Source organism: Octopus bimaculoides, chromosome 5, assembly GCF_001194135.2.
Source record: "Octopus bimaculoides isolate UCB-OBI-ISO-001 chromosome 5, ASM119413v2, whole genome shotgun sequence".
Classification (NCBI taxonomy): domain Eukaryota; kingdom Metazoa; phylum Mollusca; class Cephalopoda; order Octopoda; family Octopodidae; genus Octopus; species Octopus bimaculoides.
Genome location: NC_068985.1, coordinates 93,013,446 through 93,030,400, shown reverse-complemented (window position 1 = coordinate 93,030,400; position 16,955 = coordinate 93,013,446). Strand labels below are relative to the sequence as shown.

At 33.7% G+C, this 16,955-nt stretch overlaps 1 protein-coding gene across 11 annotated transcripts in view; it reads right to left on the bottom strand.

Annotated features, from left to right (window-relative positions):
* Positions 1-16,955, bottom strand: part of LOC106873723 (nephrin) — a 248,522-nt gene that overhangs the window by 104,114 nt on the left and 127,453 nt on the right. For all 11 annotated transcript variants that reach the window (XR_008264131.1, XM_052967830.1, XM_014921200.2 and 8 more), the window contains exons 3-7: positions 11,058-11,237; positions 9,376-9,702; positions 7,323-7,613; positions 3,338-3,637; positions 983-1,108 (exon numbers count right to left, since the gene is read on the bottom strand). Coding sequence is in view for 10 of the 11 variants with exons in the window: in XM_052967830.1 (XP_052823790.1) it covers positions 983-1,108; positions 3,338-3,637; positions 7,323-7,613; positions 9,376-9,702; positions 11,058-11,237 (1,224 nt within the window). In the remaining variant the exon portion in view is untranslated. The remainder of the gene's footprint in view (positions 1-982; positions 1,109-3,337; positions 3,638-7,322; positions 7,614-9,375; positions 9,703-11,057; positions 11,238-16,955) is intronic.

Sequence of the window (16,955 nt, the reverse complement as noted above, 5' to 3'; positions counted from 1 at the left end):
GTGCGGGTGGCACATAAAAGACACCATTTCGAGCGTGGCCGTTTTCGTGCGGGTGACACGTAAAAGCACCCACTACACTCTCTGAGTGGTTGGCGTTAGGAAGGGCATCCAGCTGTAGAAACTCTGCCAAATCAGACTGGAGCCTGGTGTTGCCATCCGGTTTCACCAGTCCTCAGTCAAATCGTCCAACCCATGCTAGCATGGAAAGCGGACGTTAAACGATGATGATGATGATGATGATACCTATGACAATATAGCATATCCTAACACAGAGAATTGATTCAATGCAACAATAAATATTTTACTTCTTTGGTCTGAAATAAACTGGATATTGTAATTGTAAGTGAAGACAGAGATGGTAGACAACTGAAAGCATCATATCAACTGAATTGGGCCTCATTCAGTTTCAGTGAAGTCAGAGCCATATTATGTCCTCAGTCACACACCTTAAACTAAATATCATCATCATGATGATGATCATCACCATTTAACATCCGCTTTCCATGCTAGCATGTGTTGGACAATTTCACTAGGGACTGGCAAACCGGATGGCTACACCAGACTCCAATCTGATCTGGCAGAGTTTCTACAGCTGGATGCCCTTCCTAACGCCAACCACTCAGAGAGTGTAGTGGGTGCTTTTTATGTGCCACTGGCATGAGGGTCAGTCCGGCGGTACTGGTAATGGCCACGCTCAAATGGTGCTTTTTATGTGCCACCTGCACAAGAGTCAGTCCTATGTTTTGTTCACATGCTACCAGCACAAGTGCCAGTAAGGCGTACTAAAATTGGTCTAACAATAATAATGCTTTTTTTTTTTTTAAAAAAACAACTAAACATTGTCCATATTAACTTAATGTATTTAAGAACCTGAAACAAATAGTGAGAAAATAACAGATGAAATGAAAGAATTATGGACTAAATTACTGATATTCCTTAAAAATTATGATGAAATGGACATTAGTTATAGAAGTATACTTACTTGTATACCACTTAAGGGAAGCTAAAGGGTTTCCCCCAATGGCTGTGCAAGTTAACTTTGCAGTTTCACCAGAGTGTACTGCACTGCCAGGGCTGTAACCAGAAATTGTTGGACTGGCAGGAGGATCTACAATATGAAAAGCAAAGAGTTTGATATAAATACACTATATTTCATGCAAATTCAGGTAGAAACTGAAAAATATGTGTGTCCTATGTCTAGACTAAACTTAGGTGGAATTTTTGATGAAGTAGCATTTTATACAAGTATCATGAGAAGTTTCAAAGATTTTCTTCACTTATAATTTGTAAAATATGAAGGAAAATCAGATTTGAGGAAATGTGATAATCATATTATGAATAATACTTTGACATCTCCAGCTCCACTAATTCTGTAAAAACTAGTAGAATTTATGATATTCACATAAACTTTTAAAAAAGGAAAAAACTGCAAAAGAAAAAAACAAACAAACAAAAGAAAAATATCAAATTACAGTCAAAAGAATAGCAAAAAAAAAATTAGTAACTGTGACTATGATATCAGAGGATTGTAAGAAGGTAAATCTTTACTTCTTTTCTATATCATTAAAGACAACGACTTTAATATGATATCCGAAGGGGATTTTCTGAAAACTACTGCACAGCTACACTTCATTATCTTGAGTAAAAATGCAAATGAATTAGCTTGAGATTAGATTCTTGCATTAAATAATATAGCTAAATGTATAAATCAATTCACCTGACATTAACACTGTGCTGGATACAACTATTGGCTATGATATGGGATTGAAACAACATAATACTGAAGTATGGTTTTAGAAATTTATTGTTAATTCTGTTTCAACTATTATCACCTGATACTATTAATAGAAGTGGGGACTAAACCTTTCAACAAGCAAAACACTAACTACTCGGGAGGGAACTAACTTTCATGATACAGACATTATAACAAAATGTTAACATGATTTTTCTTTCTAAAATCAGGTAAAGTCTGGCAAAAGAGCTGAAACTTGAAGAGTTCTACTAATTAATAACCTGCACTGCAAACCATTTTGCATGTGTTTTCTCAGCCCATTTCAAAATAGTACACATACAATGACAGAGTTCTGTATTCTCAGAAAGTGGCAACATTTCTGATCAAATCTATTTCACTTTATTCATCATCATCATCATACGTCCGCTTTCCATGCTAGCATGGGTTGGACAATTTCCCTGGAGACTGGCGAAGCAGATGGCTACACCAGACTCCAATCTGATCTGGCAGAGTTTCTACAGTTGGATGCCCTTCCTAATGCTAACCACTCCGAGAGTGTAGTTGGTGCTTTTTACATGCCACTGGCATGAGGACCAGTCCGGCGGTACTGGCAACGGCCACGCTCAAATGGTGTTTTTTACGTGCCACCTGCACAGGAGTCAGTCCAATGTTTTGTTCACATGCAACCGGCACGAGTGCCAGTAAGGCGAAGCTGGAAATGATCACACTCAAATGGTGCTTTTTACGTGCCACCAGCATGGGAGCGAGACTGCTGCTCTCGCAGTGATCCCGCTCGGATGGTGCTGTCAGCACTCCACTGGCACAGGTGCCAGTCATCGAATTTGGTTCAGTTTCAATCATTAGTGCTAATGTTATTTTAAAAAGTACAGATGTCAAATTTTCCGTTTTTATTCTCTTCCTCTGGCTGAATTCACATTGAAGTAATTGATACCATCTATTGTCCACTTGCATGGAAAAATTAAATATCTATCCTGAAAGGATAGTCTACACCCAGAGGAGGACAAAAATTCAACAAGTTCCTCTTGTATGTCAGTTACCGAAAGCCATGGAAGCTATTGATATCTGGTTGGTTTTTGGTATTCAGTTTCTTCACTGCTTTTTACCTGTCAGCAGGTGGATGAGGACATCATATTATTATTATTATTATTATTATTACACAGTCCATTTTGCTTATATTGCATATGCAATCATATAGTGCTGATGACAGAAACTGTGTAAATTACCCCAAGCACTTTAAGGTGAAAGATTACTTTCTTGACAGGCTTTTTGAATCAATGGGGGAAAAAAATAAACTTGCAAAATATAATGAAATTACTGAAAAATTCGAAGCTTTAGAGCAAAAGAAGTGCCAAGTTAATGAATAGCATTGTCTGGAAAACTAATTAAATATGGAGATTTATTCCAACAGACACGCCAAAACTAATCTTGTTTATGCATTAATGAGAATAATTTTCAAACATTGTAATTTAGACTATAAAATTTGGCACAAACTAACAGAAACAAAATAAGTCAATCTTTCCTTACATCCTATGTGAAATATTATTAATGAGACAATCTAACACATTTATGGAAATAAATACTTACACAGAACACTTAACGTAACTGAATCAGATGTTCCACCGACGATGTATTCATTCTTGGCAACACATGTATACATAACATTATTGTCATTGCCCGTCAAGTTAACTTTGGTTATTGATGTTGAAATAAACCCTCCTTTAGGTGAACTCTTTACTTGGGTGTTTTCATCTGGAAGCTGTCTTCCTCTTGCAAACCAAGTGATTGTTGCTGCTGGATTACTGTTTGTTGAGACACATTTTAATGTCACAGTCTGTCCAGCTTTAGCGAGCCTGTGACCGGAGATTTTTACTTTCTTTGGAGGAACTGAAAAACCATAAATGAAACCATTTATGAACAATGTTTAAACACTCAAACAGTAGTTAAATGTGAGAAAAATTATTATGAGTGGAATGGTATATGAAGAACTGAAGTAGAATGGATATAAGAGCTAGATAGCAACTGCTGTTAGAGACACTGTATTGCATTCAGCAACCGTAATACACTACTAAATATACTTAAGGTTTAAAAGCCAATACTGTGTCCTACCTGCATTAGAAGTGTAATTCAATCACTTTTAAGTTATCTCTGCAGATATTCTATAGAATTGAGAGGCAACACTGAATAACCATCCATGAATACATTGCTTAAATAGCCACTGAGTTTAGCAGTGTAACACTATTGAATCGACCAATTTATAGTGCTGGCTCTAAATTGTATAGAATACATGTAGAGATAACTTTAAAATGACAAGAGTGAGAAATAGAAGGTGACATGATGGAAGGTGAAAGTGAATTTTCAATTCTGGACAGAGAACGAGATGGATAAGTTATTGAAACCAATTCAAGTCACATGACAAAATAAGAGGAATTAGAAAGAACGAAAACCAACCAGAGTTTAAAACTGAATGGGATGAAACACAAATAACAGACATATGCACAATGAGGTACAAATTTCCTGCAACTGTGTTTTTGTTGCTGGCGCTTTTCTAACAAGGTGGTTTATTCTTAACTGCTCCTCAGTGGCTTATGATTATACGTGTATATATATACAAGTATATCTATAAATAGTAGAATAAGTTCAATATGTTCATTAACTTTATTTGACACCTGTGGACTGGCATGGAGCTATGCAGATCAAGGTGAGATTCCTAAATCTGGTTGTAGACCAAACATCAGGTCTTTGAAGCACTCTGGGTTACTTCTATACTTAATGTTTGTGAAATGAGTTTCCATTTGTACTGGTCACTTGTGTAAGATTTCCACTTGTACACAATGTATTGTACATTTTGGAATTCCCTTTAAGAACAGGTGAGTCTCTGATGTCAGGATGAATTGGATGAAGAAGATTCTAAACAAAATGTTCTCCAGCATTAGTGGGATTCTTTTGTAATTGATATAAATCTGCCTTGTATCCCTTCTTGAAGATGATAAATAATTTTTGTATTTCTGGAGTCACCAAGTATCTTTTCTTGCACCCTGCAATCATAATACATCGACTTCTTCATTCCCAAGTTTAAATATGCCAACCAGAATCAGATCAGACCTACGTATGCTGTTGGTTTCTAAAGAACAGGTTGCTTTTTTAGCAAGTGAAACACCAAATGGTCCAGTTAAGTTATATCACTGACCTTTGTAGTAGACATGTGACTATAGTCACACATAAGCATAATAAACATATTTAAGGAGAGAGAGAGAGAGAAAGAGAGAGAGAGAGATAAAGAGAGAGGGAGAGAGAGAGAGAGAGGGAGAGATAGGGGGAACTTTTTAGTGGAGTTGCGAAAAATAGTTCTTCTCAATACAGCTGATAAAAACAAGCAAAAATGTAAATGTTTAGAAATGTCTAAAAACAAAAAAGAAAGAAAGAAAAACACAGCTGAATAATTTTACATATAAATGAATATTTCCCTCTCAAAATTCTTTCATTGGAAGGTAAACTTAGAAACTAAAGTGATGGATAATATTTCGTAATTTTTCTGAAAGCTAAAACAAACGAAAGTATTAAAGATAGAATATGGTGATGATGATGATGATGACAATAAATAAATGTATTTTTTGTCTCTCACTAATACATTAACCACTGTAGTTAATCACTAAAAACATTACAGGAATGATGATGCAAATATATTGTCTGTATATAACCTCTTAATATACATCTCAGATACTTTCACACAAACACACACACAAGTAAGAACAGAAGCAAAAATAGTATTCAATATTGAATGGAGAGTTATGATTAGATGTAACTTTTCATTATCGCCATTCAACTTCTACAACACTGGCATGGTTGGACAGTTTGACAAGATCCAAAGGGTTATAATGCCCATAGTTTCTATAGCTGGATGCCCTTTCTAATGTCAACCACTTTACAAAGTATGAAATTTAAGAAGGATACTTAAAAGACATATAGGAGAGAAATTTGAACAACAAACTTTGTTTGGGTAAGTTTGAAACAAAAAGATGGGATAGGCTTGCTCCTGTTATTGAGCTGCTCTGAACAATTGCCATCCCATCATTAATTGCCTTTCAAAAACAGACTATTGTGCTGCAGTGTGCATGTTGGATAGTAGCACTGCTTAAATCTTAGCCCAAATCAATTCAAAACAACTTCAGAATGCACTTTTAATCTTCATATTCAGTTTTACAAGAAACTAGAAAAGAAATTTAAAAAAAATTCCGCGTCTGTTGACTAGTGAGAGGGCTAAGAGAGAGTTGTTGTCTGCTCTTGGCTTCATAGGGGCCTAAAGCAATTAACGAAAGTATGGGACATGCTACCAATTCACATTAGCTCATGGGAGATGGCTAGGGCTTTATACACACAGATACACAGCATAGAGTGTGAGCATATGTACTGTAAATATAAATATAGGAGGAAACAAAGCACTGGGGTCGATTTGCTCGACTAAAGGCGGTGCTCCAGCATGGCCACAGTCAAATGACTGAAACAAGTAAAAGAGTAAAGAGTAAACCACTTTAATGGCTGTGATTATTTCCATTGTTTTCAACATCAGAAATATCCCACGATAGAGTTAAATGCAGTGGTTGTGGAAATATTATAAGTTAGCTAACATTTTCACTAAACAATGCATTAAGAATAGAAGTGTAAAAATAGAAGGAACAATGAGATAGCAAGCTAAATGTCAGAAGTCAGACACACAGACAAAAATTATGAGCTATATAAATGTTGTATATCAAAAAATTGACAAATACATTGACTATGTAAGTGTGTGTAAAATGAAAGAACCTTATTCAAATTCAACTAAACTGTTCACAAACTCTTGCATTATTCGTATCAATTAGCACTTTGCCAATCACACCTCCAAGAAGAACCTTACATCCACTATTATGACTTGCAATGAATGCTCATTCAATTAAATATTTCATCCTGCTGATTGGACCGGATGATTTATCAACTGATAAATCTTCGTGAATCAAGTTATAACACACACACACACACATTTCTGATGCTGCAGATAAAGCAAAGTGCAGTTCAAGAACTGAATTGTTACCTCAGAGCAGAATGAAATAAATGTTTATATTATGGTGTCAGAATATTTGAGATGCATACACACACATATATAAATACATATGTATGTAAATGTTTTACAACTTAATCTATAACTGAAAGCATATGAAACCATTTCTCTTCTATATTTTACAACATAAAAAAATAATAATTCAGTAATAGACAACATAAATAAAGGAATAATCTTGTCTTTTCTTGGTTGTGTTATTTACTTTATTACAATAATAATAAACATCATTACTGAATCAAATAGTTCTAGACGACTGATTTTTAAATTAGTTGAGACAAAGATAAACCAACAGCATGCTAGTAATTTAGTCATAAACTGAAGACTAAATATTGTTTCAAGGAATTAATAGGAAAACAATTGTAAGAAAACTTATACAATAATAATAATAATGATATTCCATGTCAAACAATTCATACTTCGTTAGTACGTCACATATATTTGAACAAGAAAATTTTATATAAACTGTTATCAACTTACAGTGCACTGTTAGCTTGAAAGATGCAACTAATGGATTAACTGTTGCAGTATTAGATGCTTCACATTTGAAAATAGCATCATTATCAGAAGATTCAACAGTTAAGGTTAGGTCATTTTCTGCCTTATTCTGTTCAGTGAAGTAAGACCGGTCAATTTCTTTGTTATTCTTATACCAGATAACAAGTGCAGGAGGATTACCACCTTCAGAAACACATTTCAGGTGCAAGGTATCGTTAATGCGTACTACTTGACCTTCGTGATAACCGCTGATGTGAGGTTCGCCTGGTGGGACTGAAATTACAAGAAAACATATTTACATACAAGTGAATGTGCGTGTGTGTGGTAACACAGACGTTATATATTCTAAACGGTAAACTTTTAAAAACTACCGTTCTTATAAATATATATTGATTTGGATTTTGGTAAACACATGACAAACAATTCATTGGAATTTAAATCATCAATCTTAATTATCATAATTATCCTTCTTCAATAGTTAATTTATTAATGTAAATGATATTTTTTCTCTAATTTTCATTTTTACATTTTTTGGTTTTCCTAATTTAGATATTATGAAACAAACTTTTAGAAAATCTTTTCTTATTCAGTAAAATACTATTCTTAATTAAAAATGAAGATAATTTACTGTAGTCTAAGCCTACAGTATGCTTGTAATGGAAAAATCTCATCAGAAAGTGAAACGAATGTTCCTTCTTTGTTCTGCGGAGAAATTGCCTTTCATTTTCCCTTTCAAAAATATTCCATATTTTAGAGCAACTAACGACAAACGTAAATATTCTTTAATTTAATAAAATCAATGATTGAACATAACATTCAATACATTTGAAATACTGACATATTTGATTGCAGAGAAAAATAATATTACAGATAAATGTAAACATTAAATAATGATGATGATGATGATAACTGTTTATAATTAAGGCAGAAAGCCTCTAATTTGGAGTGGAAGGGATTGGTCAAGTATATAAACCCCAATACCTGTCTGGTACTTTATAAATATACCAGTCTACTGAACAACTAACACTCCAGAGATGTTTATATGCAAGGAACTGGATACAAACAACACTGTTTAAAGAGACTATGATGAAGTAACATGACAAAAAGCCCAGACTGGGTTGCAATCCAATGACACTGGCAGGAAACCTTTCCTTACTAACTAGTGAACACGAGAGAAATGCACACACATATCTATATACCTATAGTGGTTTGGGTTGTGACTGCCCTTTCTAGCATGTAAGGTGTCCTGTCAAAGGCCACCTCTTTCGTGTATAAATACTTAATTGTTTGTACACTATTATATGAGTAGATATATGATGATGATGATGATGATATATATATATATATATAATATATATTTTCAGTAAAAATGAATATATATATATATATACACCACACAGATATAGATATACACCCACACACCACATGCACAACAAGCTGCTTCAGTTTCTCTCAACTGAATTCACTTATAAGGCTTCAATTGATCTGAAAATTCAATGACTGAATAATGATGATAATAAAACAACCACCTATGTACCATATTTAATGTATATACATCACTGATAGGCAAGTTGCTGCAGTATGCATCCAAAACAACAGTCTCTATGGACATGCAGTGTTTAAAAACACAGTACATATCAGAAGGAGGCAAAACACTGTGATAGCAGTAGCAGCTAGCAAGAATATGAAATGCATTTTGGCCTAGTTGGGCCTTATCAATGGCATGTACTCACAACAAACCACATATCTAGACAAGATTTATTGCCTCTGATATAGGAAGCAGTGAATAAAACATTCACTGATATTGTGAAAAGCCACCTGGCTGAAGCTGTATACATAATTTCTGTAAAAGTAGATAGTTTCTCTTTTAAGGACAACAAATATCCAGGGGTAAACTGCAAGGTACTTTACTGAGATAAGCATACTGTACTTACCTCAACATCAGTAACAGATTGAGAAAGTACAAGTGAAATTAATAACTGAATGTTCAAATCAAAGTGAATCAAAAATCGAAGAAAGAAAAAGCGGTTCTTACAAGATATACTAAGTTGTACGAAAGTTTCAAGAGGAGGACCCTGTACAGCATCATTTGAAGCCTGACAACTTAGTAAAGCATCATTGTAATTAAACTTGGGTCTGTAAGTTAGAACACTTATTGCTGTTGATAGTTTCTCCCCAGGCTTTGTCTCTGTCCGGTATGAAATGCCCGTTGTTATTTTCTCTCCATCCTTAAACCACTCTAAACGAGCAGCAGGACGGCCATTATGTGCAACACATTCTAATTTTATCTCATCTTGTGTGTATGGGATGTCAATAGTTGAGGCATTCTTGTGTCCAACTATTTTTGGAACATCAGGAGGGACTAAAAAGTGAAAGAAACACATTAAGAATACATGTATGCACAATATAATTTAATATATACACTATTCACATGTTTGCTTTAGTTTTTTTTTAACCATTGGTTACAGGTTGGGTCTGTAACAGGAGAAGGCTTTTGATATAGAAATATAGCCAGTGAAGGAGAATAAGGTTATATTTATTCAATAATATTCCCCTTAAATTTTCACAGGTTGATCACCAAGTGAATAGATAATAGAGAAGATCTAAAATAAGATAATATTGTGGATAGAAGTTTGTGAGAATTTCTTTCTCTTTTTTTCTTTTTTTTCTAACATGTTATTGTAAGGAAAGAAAAGAATGATGGACCACTGGTAGCATCATAATAGTTTAAGGAAAGAACAAGAGATGTATTATATGTGCAATGAGAAGACAGTTCTTTTTTTCCTTCTTTTTATTTTTTGTAATGGTCTGAGATAAGAAAATGGTTTTAAAAAGAAAACTTTTGAAACAACAAACTCAAGTAGATAAAGGATTGCATAACTTATAGAGGTAGCATTCTTATTTGATAATTTATTGTTTACGAATGGTTATAAATTTTTGTATAGCTACATTTAGTGTGAAAAATAAGTTTGGATATGACTAGGCTTAAGATATTTGATATCAAGAATGAGATAACTTCAATGTAAATAAATATATAGTGAAGGGTTATTTGATCTGTTGTTTAAAAGAAAGAGGTAGAGCATTTGATTTTTATTCCTGCACAGACATTACAAACATCAAAATTGTTAAAAATACTGAATAATGTATTTCTTAAGACATTTATTGAAGCATTAAAATATTTATTCCGGGCTGGGTGAAGAAATTATCAAATAAGGTACACACTGAATGTTGACCTTCAATGCATAATGTAAAGATTTATAATTTGTCTAAAAAGCAGGCCTGTCACCTTAAGTGCTGTTACATTCAACAGAAAGTTTTATTTAGCAAGAAAAGATTTTAAATCACAGAATAATAAAAATTTCTGACATTTAAAGAAGCCTATGCATTTGTATAAATTATGTCAGACAAGAACGCTTGATATTTTTCAAGACAAAAATTCCCAATGATTGATAGTTTTATAAATCAGATTATCTCATAAAGCATGAATGTTAACTTTCATAAAAAAAAAACAGAAGATATTTTAGGAAGTTTAAGTATTCTACATTGATCACAATAAAATTGTTAATAAAATTAAATCTACAAAGAATATTATAGAATTAGACAGAAAACTATAAAACACATTCAAATACATACCAGTTATAGTAAAAATATCAAAAACAATTTATCAAATTACTTGTGAATAAAGGAAAATATATGCAATGCGATTATATCACTTACTATGAACTGTGAGATAAGCTGATGCCATTAATGCTGGATTACCAGGTGTTGGTAACACCTGACACTGGTATTCTGTGTCATCACGTAATTCCACATTTGTTATCATAAGATTGTATTCTCCAAGGTTTAAATTGCCAACAACTTCATAACGAGAAAAACCAGGAATTGATTTATCATAACCTACAACAGAAGAGGGGGAAAAAAAAAACTCAAATTAATATTGTTCACTAATATACAAGGGAACAAGTAGCCAGATACATACACTCATACACATGTTCATGCATACACATTATATACATATATGTGTGCATAGAGACATATTGCATATACATCCTCCCCCTATATATATATATATAAATATAGAGTTTTAGAGAAAAGAACCAAGGTTCATGAACTCATCGATGAAAATAAGTATAATATAAAGTATAATATAATATAATATAATATAAACGCGTGTGTGTATAATTATGTGAATTTAATTGAGTTTTTACCTGTAAATTTGGATTTTTATCCCTAATATTATATATATATATATATATATATATATATACATATATATATACATATATATATATATATATATATATATATATATATATATATATATATATATATATACACCCACTCTTATATACCATCTATTTTTCCAGGTTTGCATGTGTTAGGTGAATGTAATTGAGGCAATGTTTTACAAGCAGGCACCCTTACTGGTTTCGATTAAATTCTAAATAATAAACAGGTGCTAAAATACAGCCATTAGTTCTTTTAATTCTAGTTTTTGTCCTTGGATTGTTTAAAATTCTGGTTCTGATGAAACCAATGTCGCAAAGCTATATTATCTATACACATACAAACACATATAAGCATGCTTCAGTTGACTAAAAATTATACACCCAAGAAATAAGCTTACTTAAATACACACGCACACACATACATGTAGATACATGTTAATTTAGTGAAATAAACGTAACATAAATATCAGCAGAATTAATATGTAGATGAGAAAAGAAAAAAAAGTAAAAAGGAAAGCACAAAATACTATATTTATTAAAAATTCTATTCTTTAACCCCTATCAACAAGTGTATTTGTTGCAGCACAGAGTATGAAGGTATCAAATATTTTATTTTACAGATCTATCTTCTATTCAAGAAATGCTTCCAAGCATATTGCTTAGCCTATTTCTCTCCTCTTCTATTGCTTGGTGACAGCTACATTTTACCGTTATTCATTCGTTTTAGAAGAAACATATATGTATGTTTGTGCAAAAAAAAAAAAAAAAAAAAATGTATGTATATATGTATATATGTATATAGGTAAACATGCAAACGTATTGCATGTTTACATATGTATATCTGTCACCAGAAGCAAAATATGGATTGGAATTTTTGTAGAGTTTATTCTTTTGTGTATTGTTAAAATAATGCTAGAGACAAAGGATTTTTCACACTGTTTACAATGAAAGGGTTTTCTCCCATTTAACTAAATTTGTAGAGAGCAAGTCTCGAATTCTTAATGGAAGATTTCTTACATATTCACAGAGAAATAGTTTTGTTCCAGTGCATATTCTTTTGTGTTTTGTTAAAATACTGTTATGGACAAAATATTTCTCGTAAAAATTTCACAGTGGTAAGTCTTCTCTTTATTGTGCATTTCTTTGCAGTAAAGACCACATGTTGCAAAGAAAATGGTTTCCTACAAATCTCAGTATTAACCAATAATATTTTTATGTAATGATCTTTGCGTAAAAAAGTTTCACTATGTAAAAATTTTTTATCACTTTATAACCATTTGATTGATTAGGCCATTTCAGTTCCAGAAATCACAAATTCATATATACTTAAGACTTGCAATATCCATCAATATATAAACCAAGAACAAATTTTGAAGGTGGATGGACTGCTGTTGTAAGAGCACTGCTTTTCTCATGTACAAGTAGAACAATTTTATGTCAAACTCAAGACAGAAATACTAAGCCATGATATTATGAATTCCTTTAATAAATAGTGTTTAACAATACTTTCCCAGAAGTATTAGATTTTTTTGAACACACACACACACACGTAATGTGTGTGTGTGTGTGTGTGTGTGTGTGTGTGTGTGTGTGTGTATATATATATATATATATAGGTGCAGGAGTGGCTGTGTGGTAAGTAGCTTGCTTACCAACCACATGGTTCCGGGTTCAGTCCCACAGCATGGCGCCTTGGGCAAGTGTCTTCTACTATAGACTCGGGCCGACCAAAGCCTTGTGAGTGGATTTGGTAGATGGAAACTGAAAGGTCTTGGTCTCCAGGTCTTGGTCTTTTGTCATTGCCTCTGTGAGGTCCAACGTTCGAAGGTCATGCTTCACCACCTCATTCCATGTCTTCCTGGTTCTCCCTCTAAGAGATTTTTAAAGATAGGCTTGACAGAGGAGATGAAAGGAAACCAAGACTTCTGGAAGTTTGCTGTAGTTGCAAAGACACATCAAGCTAAATAAAATCATGGCCATCCATATATATAGACAAGTCCTTTACATTGCTCTCTCAGCTGAGAGGTCCAAGTCTTGCAGGGTCATGGGTACTGGTTTCATGCAAAATCACTTGTGCTGGTGCCACATAAAAGTGCCTTTGTTAGTGCCACATTAAAAGCAATCAGTACACTGTGTAAAGTGGCTGGTATTAAGAAAGGCATCCGGAGACAAATGGAGCCCAGGCAGCTCTCCAGCCTCGCCATCTTCCTGTCAAACCATCCAACCCATGCCAGCATGTAAAACAGATGTTAAATGACGATGATGATGCCATATCTTTACAAAATTCATTTACCTCACTTTCTGCAAATAATTTTCTTCAACTTCAGTATTCAGTGCATAGATTGTATCATAGCTAAAGATGTTGTAAGACCAGAAAAATCAATAAGAAAAGTTGATATTTCTTAAAACCAAATCAGTTTGCAATATTGCAAAAGGATAAGTGACTACACCCTCCACACAGCAGTCACTTATCTGGCCAACTCGCTACTTACACATCACGGACAGAGTCAAATAAATCCAATAGAAATAAATACAGGCTAATGTTATTTCATATAAACCTAAAAGAAAGTCCTTCAGTGAACTTAGTGAGCGAGAGTTGTTTATTACTTGAGTTCCATTGCAGCAAAGAAACCAAAATTATCAATTGATAGCAGTTGTTGCAATTATTAGACAGGTTACATCAGAGATGCTTTGGTGGGAGTTCCTTAATTTGTAATAAAGATGTTTAGTTTGCATCCTTGACATGTTATTAGTGATTAGGAAGCACGGGTTTGAGTTGAAGATATTTATTTGATAATAGTGTGGATAACAGGAGAGAAAAATGGTGGCTATACAATATCTCGTAATGATTAACTTCATGCCAATTCAAACAACTGCAGATGTTGCGGTGGTGGTAATAAAAGTATATGAATAATTACTGTGGTCTGTTTACTTTTAACTCCATCTAGTAAACTGATTCTGCAACATTTGCCATGCTGTACATAGCTAGGAAAAAACTCCTCACCAATTGCAAGGTGTAACATTTGAAATAACTTTTATATTTAAGTTACATGTTATTCCTGACTAGCAGGGCAGTACAAGATATTTTTTGTTTTTACTCTAGGCACAAGGCCCAAAATTTTTGGGGAGGAGGCTAGTCAATTAGATCGACCCAGGATGAAACTGGTATTTAATTTATCGACCCCAAAAGAATGAAAGGCAAAATCGACCTCGATGGAATTTGAACTCAGAATGTAAAGACAGACGAAATACCGCTAAACATTTCGCCCGGTGTGCTAACATTTCTTATTTCTTTATTGCCCACAAGGGGCTAAACATAGAGGAGACAAACAAGGACAGAAAATGGATTAAGTCGAATACATCAACTCCAGTGCGTAACTGGTACTTAATTTATTGACCCTGAAAGGATGCCATCAACTGGCCAGAATTAATAGTCACCTCAAATATATTAATTACATAGAAACACACTAAAAGCATGCATCAATATCAGGCGCAGGAGTGGTAAGTAGCTTGCTAACCAACCACATGGTTCCAGGTTCAGTCTCACTGTATGGCACCTTGGGCAAGTGTCTTCTATTATAGCTTGAAGCTTGTGAGTGGATGTCAATTTAACAAGATATAGACGGGGTCAACTTTGCCTGTCATCCTTTTGGGGGGGGTCAATAAAATAAGTACCAGTTGAGTACTGGGGTTAAATGTAGTCAGCACACACGTTCCCCCTAAACTGCTGGCCTTGTGCCAAAATTTGAAAGTAATGTTTACGCATTGCTAAGGTGGTGAGCTGACAGAATTATTAGCATGCAGGGCAAAATGCTTAGTGGCATTTCATCTGTCTCCATGTTCTGAGTTCAAATTCCACCAAGGTCATCTTTGCCTTTTGTCGATAAATTAAGAACCAATTGAACACTGGAGTTGATATAATCAATTTGCCCCCTCACTCGAAACTGCCGGCCCTGTGTCAAAATTTGAAATCAATTTAATAAGTTGTAGGATATTATTGCTTAGTCAAATACTGATGCTGCGGAACAATACTTTCCTTTCAAAGAGTCTGTTGCAGGTAATATACCAATAACAGAGGCAATAGTAACAGCAGAATGTGCAGGATGAGAGGGATAGAGTTGAAAGAAGAAAACTGATATTCTTTGCAATCTGTTGATGTATTTTTAAATACATATAATAGATGTAGTAGTGTGAGAATTAAAAAAAATTATATTCTAATGAAATTATAAATACGCTTTTATCCTAAGCCATAACCATAAAACATGGCTATTGTCACAAAATAATACGATGACATTTTTGTAATTAATGGCCTATTAAAAAAAACAGAAGTTCGTTAACCACTCTGCCAACATTTACGGCACTATTGTTCGAAGATATGCTGGCAACAACAATGATACTAATACTGCTACTGCTACGATGTTCGCAGTGAAAAATAAGGAATAACGTAGTTCAAATAAAAGCTTAAAAAAAATCCTCTCAAAATATTAATCAGGTATACAAAGAAAACACGATGTTATGAAATTGTTTCCTTTTTGTTCGTATCACAATGGTATTCACAGTTAAAAGGATCTATTCTATAGTACTTTAGAAACATAGATATATGTAAATTCGTCAATGTATTGACATGGAAACAGTAAATACATGCTTTAAAGTTGCAAAATGTCATGACTATGCAAAACATTATTCAATAATTCACAAATTATGTTTCAGGTATATTTCTCATTCGATGGATTCCGAGTGTGTTTAGGCATATGAGTGCCTATTTCACAATTTTATGGTATAAAAATTAAGGGAAAAACTAATACAAAATTTTATAGTACACTACAAAAAATAGAATAATAGACATACGCATTTCTACAAAGCCAATTCAAAAAATGATTCTTATAAAATATGTACTTTTGTTCTTTTATACCATTGCAATTTTAAAGAATATGCAATGTACCATACAATATCAATATGTACGGGGACACACACACACACACACGTGTGTATGTGCGTGAATCACACATATATATATATATGCCTGTGTATGTGTTTGTGTGTATATATATATATATATATATATAAAACAATAATAAATGAGTATATGCATATATACGTACAGGTATGTGCATACCTACGTCTACCTGTATATATAGGTGCATATCTGGGTACAGGACATTGCAAACAAAACGTAGACAAGAAAATAATAATAACCAGAGAACAGAAAGCACACAAGCCTCATAGAGAACATTTTCCTTCATCAGCTACCCCCGTTTTAACTCCGGCGTTTCGAAGAGTTGGGTAGGACGCATCGTTAAAACGGCTCTTCCCATGGACCGCAAATTAAATGTGTATACACAAATTAAACCTGTGCCATGGAGGAATGTAGTGGCGGACAAAAAAC